Below are 3,140 nucleotides of genomic sequence, written 5' to 3'. Positions count from 1 at the left end.
ATGTTGAAACTCAGCTCAAAAACCCTGCCCAAGTTGAAACAGGAATTTCAGCGAGGGTCAGGTAAGCTTCCTAAGACCACGCAGCGAGTCAGTGGCACAGCAAGGACTAAAGCAGTTGCTCTCATCCTCATCTGCAGCGGACACGCTTCCTTCTCTGCGCCCCAGGAGAAGTGCAAAGGGTCCCTAAGAAAGCAGGAGGTGAGGAAGGGGAAGAGTTAAAATGAAGCAGGTTGCGTCTGCTCGCGGGTTAGAAGGGGGGCTTCCGGGGCTGCAGGGTCGCAGAAGCGGGTGTGATGCAATCACGCCAGTCGCTGCGTCGAAGGGCGGCTCCAGGGATGCCGGCACTGCGGTAAAGATCTTCCCGGCCGCCGCGCACCTTGCCCCGGTCTCCTGCTGTGGGTAACCGGGCCAGCAGCATCCGCTGTCGCCGATGCCCCACGTTAGGACCGCCATCCAGAACCACCTGTGACTCCCGACAGCGGCTCCAAGCCACTGGTAATCCCTGACAACCCCGCCAGTTATCTGCGACACTTTATAATCACTGCTAGCCGCCCACCCGGGTGCCCGGGGCGCGCCATGAAGTCTGCCTCAAGCTCGCGCGGGGGTGGGTCGGGTGGCCGTGGGGGTGGCAGCTGGGGCGGCGGCTGGGGCGGAGGGCGGGGGGGAGGAGGCAAGGGAGGAGGCGGCGATGGCGGCCCGGGGGGCAAGGGCGGCTTTGGGGCGCGGGCGCGTGTCTTTGGAGGCGGTCGGGGCCGGGGGCGTGGAGGGGGGGACAGTAGGGACCGTGGTGGCAGCGGGCAGCGGCGCGGCGGTGTGGGCAAAAATAAAAACCGCCGCAGGAAGTGTGTCAATATTGTGTCGGTGGAGCCACACAGACATGAGGGTGTCTTCATCTACCGTGGGGCGGAGGACGCGCTGGTAACGCTGAATATGGTGCCGGGCCACTCGGTGTATGGCGAGCGGCGGGTCACTGTGACCGAGGGCGGTGTGAAACAAGAGTACCGCACATGGAACCCCTTCCGCTCCAAGCTGGCAGCGGCCATCCTGGGCGGGGTCGACCAGATCCACATCAAGCCCAAGTCCAAAGTGCTGTACCTGGGCGCTGCCTCAGGCACCACCGTCTCTCACGTCTCCGACATCATCGGCCCGGACGGCCTGGTCTATGCAGTTGAGTTCTCCCACCGGGCCGGCCGTGATCTGGTTAACGTGGCCAAGAAGCGAACCAACATCATCCCGGTTCTCGAAGATGCCCGGCACCCGCTCAAGTACCGCATGCTTATAGGGATGGTGGATGTGATCTTTGCGGATGTGGCCCAGCCTGACCAGTCCCGTATAGTGGCTCTGAATGCTCACACCTTCCTGCGCAACGGGGGCCACTTTCTCATTTCCATCAAGGCCAACTGCATCGACTCCACGGCATCCGCTGAGGCGGTGTTTGCTTCTGAGGTGAGGAAGTTGCAGCAGGAGAACTTGAAGCCTCAGGAGCAGCTGACGCTGGAGCCCTACGAGAGGGACCATGCTGTGGTCGTCGGGGTCTACCGGCCCATTCCCAAGAGCGGCAGCAAGTAGCACCCAGCAAGGGCTGTCCCTGGGATCTCCCCAAAACTGTGCTGTGTTCAGTATAACTATGTATGTGTTTTCTTTGTCCATTAAATGGCTTAAAAAAACAGTACCCAGGTGTATCGGTGAGGCCAGTTTTACTGCGATAACAATCAATCCCGAAATCTCCAAATCTTCAAATCCCTGAAAGAGCTAAAACAGCTGGTGATAGGAACCCATCAAGGAACAGCATGGGAGTTGCGCTTGCTGTGATCACGTAGGGCCCTAATGTCCCCGGGCTCCTCCTCACACATGCTTTCTTGTCACAGAGGCAAGGGGAAGAGAGCTGGGGAATTGCTAATGAGCCTGTCAAGCCCCCTTGGAATTGAGGGAGCCCTTGGGTTCACATTGGTGAAGTCCCATGGCTGAGCCTGATTCCAGGGAGTGGCACTGGATATTGAGGGACGGTAGTATAGTGTAACAGGCCTAATCTGTCTGACCCAAGCCGGAGTTCTGGTACGATATGTATTTAGTACTTCCTCTTCAACTAAGCCCTTTGGCACCTGCTAGTACTTACTCATCACACCCGCCGGGGTGGCTTTGGTAACCATTTCCCTTTCACATGCAAAGCAACAGGGCTTCTGAAGGTAAACTGGTTGCCCAAGTTGGCATAACCAGTTAGGAGATAGAATTTAAATCCCAATCTTTAGGGCTCTAAATTCACGGCTATTTCCTGTATAGCAGTGGGATCATGCGTCTCCCCTACATGGCCCACACTGGACAGACTGCAAGTCCCCGCATAGGGACACACACAGAACAGCGTTCTGTGGTTTCATTGTGTTCTTTCTTCCACCTCCCTGTGCGGTCCTTAGATTTCAAAATAACAAAATAAGGTGGGGGGTAGGAAGTGAGTCTACTTTGCAAAGTGTTCCCACTGCAAGGCAAAACATACCCAAGATGGTATCACCAAGTATCTGAGAAACAACCAGAAAAGTGACTTCAGAAAGTATCTGTTTCTGAAGGGCATTTCCTGCAGACCCTGAGTTGCTGGGTCTCATTACGTTCACTTCTGGCTCTCTAAACCAGCCCAAAGGGAGTGGGAGAGTAAGCAATCCCAGGGCAGCTGGGAATGCTCCAAAACCGGGCCTTTAAGAAGACATTTTATTTATTCATTCACTCATACATTAAAAAAAAAAATTCCCCATTGCCAAGGTCATTGATACTGAGTCGGGATGATTGCTCAATAATGCATTACTTGCAGAATGGTTCCGCCTTCCTACAGTTGTGCTGGGGCAGAGATTGTAGTTAGTCTGCATTTTCTGAGAGGATATTTCCTGAACAAAATAAGATAAATCAGATTTTTTTAAAAAGCATCCATCCCTCCACTCCTCCCCTTATTCCCCACCACATGCACAAAAACGCTATAATGCAGGGTGAGAACTACCGTTCAGGTTTGTTGGCCAGACAGACTCAGGAAGAATAGGGTGAATGGAAAACCCAAACCAGTCATTTCGAAAAAGAATGTGAAATCTTGGGACACTCGGGTGGCTCAATAGGTTAAGCGTCTACCTTCGGTTCAGGTCACGATCCCAGGGTTCTGG

At 54.6% G+C, this 3,140-nt stretch overlaps 1 protein-coding gene across 1 annotated transcript; it reads left to right on the top strand.

Annotated features, from left to right (window-relative positions):
- Positions 1-576: 576 nt before the first annotated feature.
- FBLL1 (fibrillarin like 1) lies at positions 577-1,672 on the top strand. Its single transcript, XM_008692713.2, has one exon. It carries the CDS (start codon positions 577-579, stop codon positions 1,567-1,569), a length of 993 nt encoding a protein of 330 aa, XP_008690935.2. The 3' UTR covers positions 1,570-1,672.
- Positions 1,673-3,140: the final 1,468 nt, after the last annotated feature.

This window comes from Ursus maritimus, unplaced genomic scaffold, assembly GCF_017311325.1.
Source record: "Ursus maritimus isolate PB19 unplaced genomic scaffold, ASM1731132v1 scaffold_15, whole genome shotgun sequence".
NCBI classification, from domain to species: Eukaryota; Metazoa; Chordata; class Mammalia; order Carnivora; family Ursidae; genus Ursus; species Ursus maritimus.
Note: the sequence above shows the minus strand (reverse complement) of the source record. Positions and strands in the feature narration are given on the sequence as shown.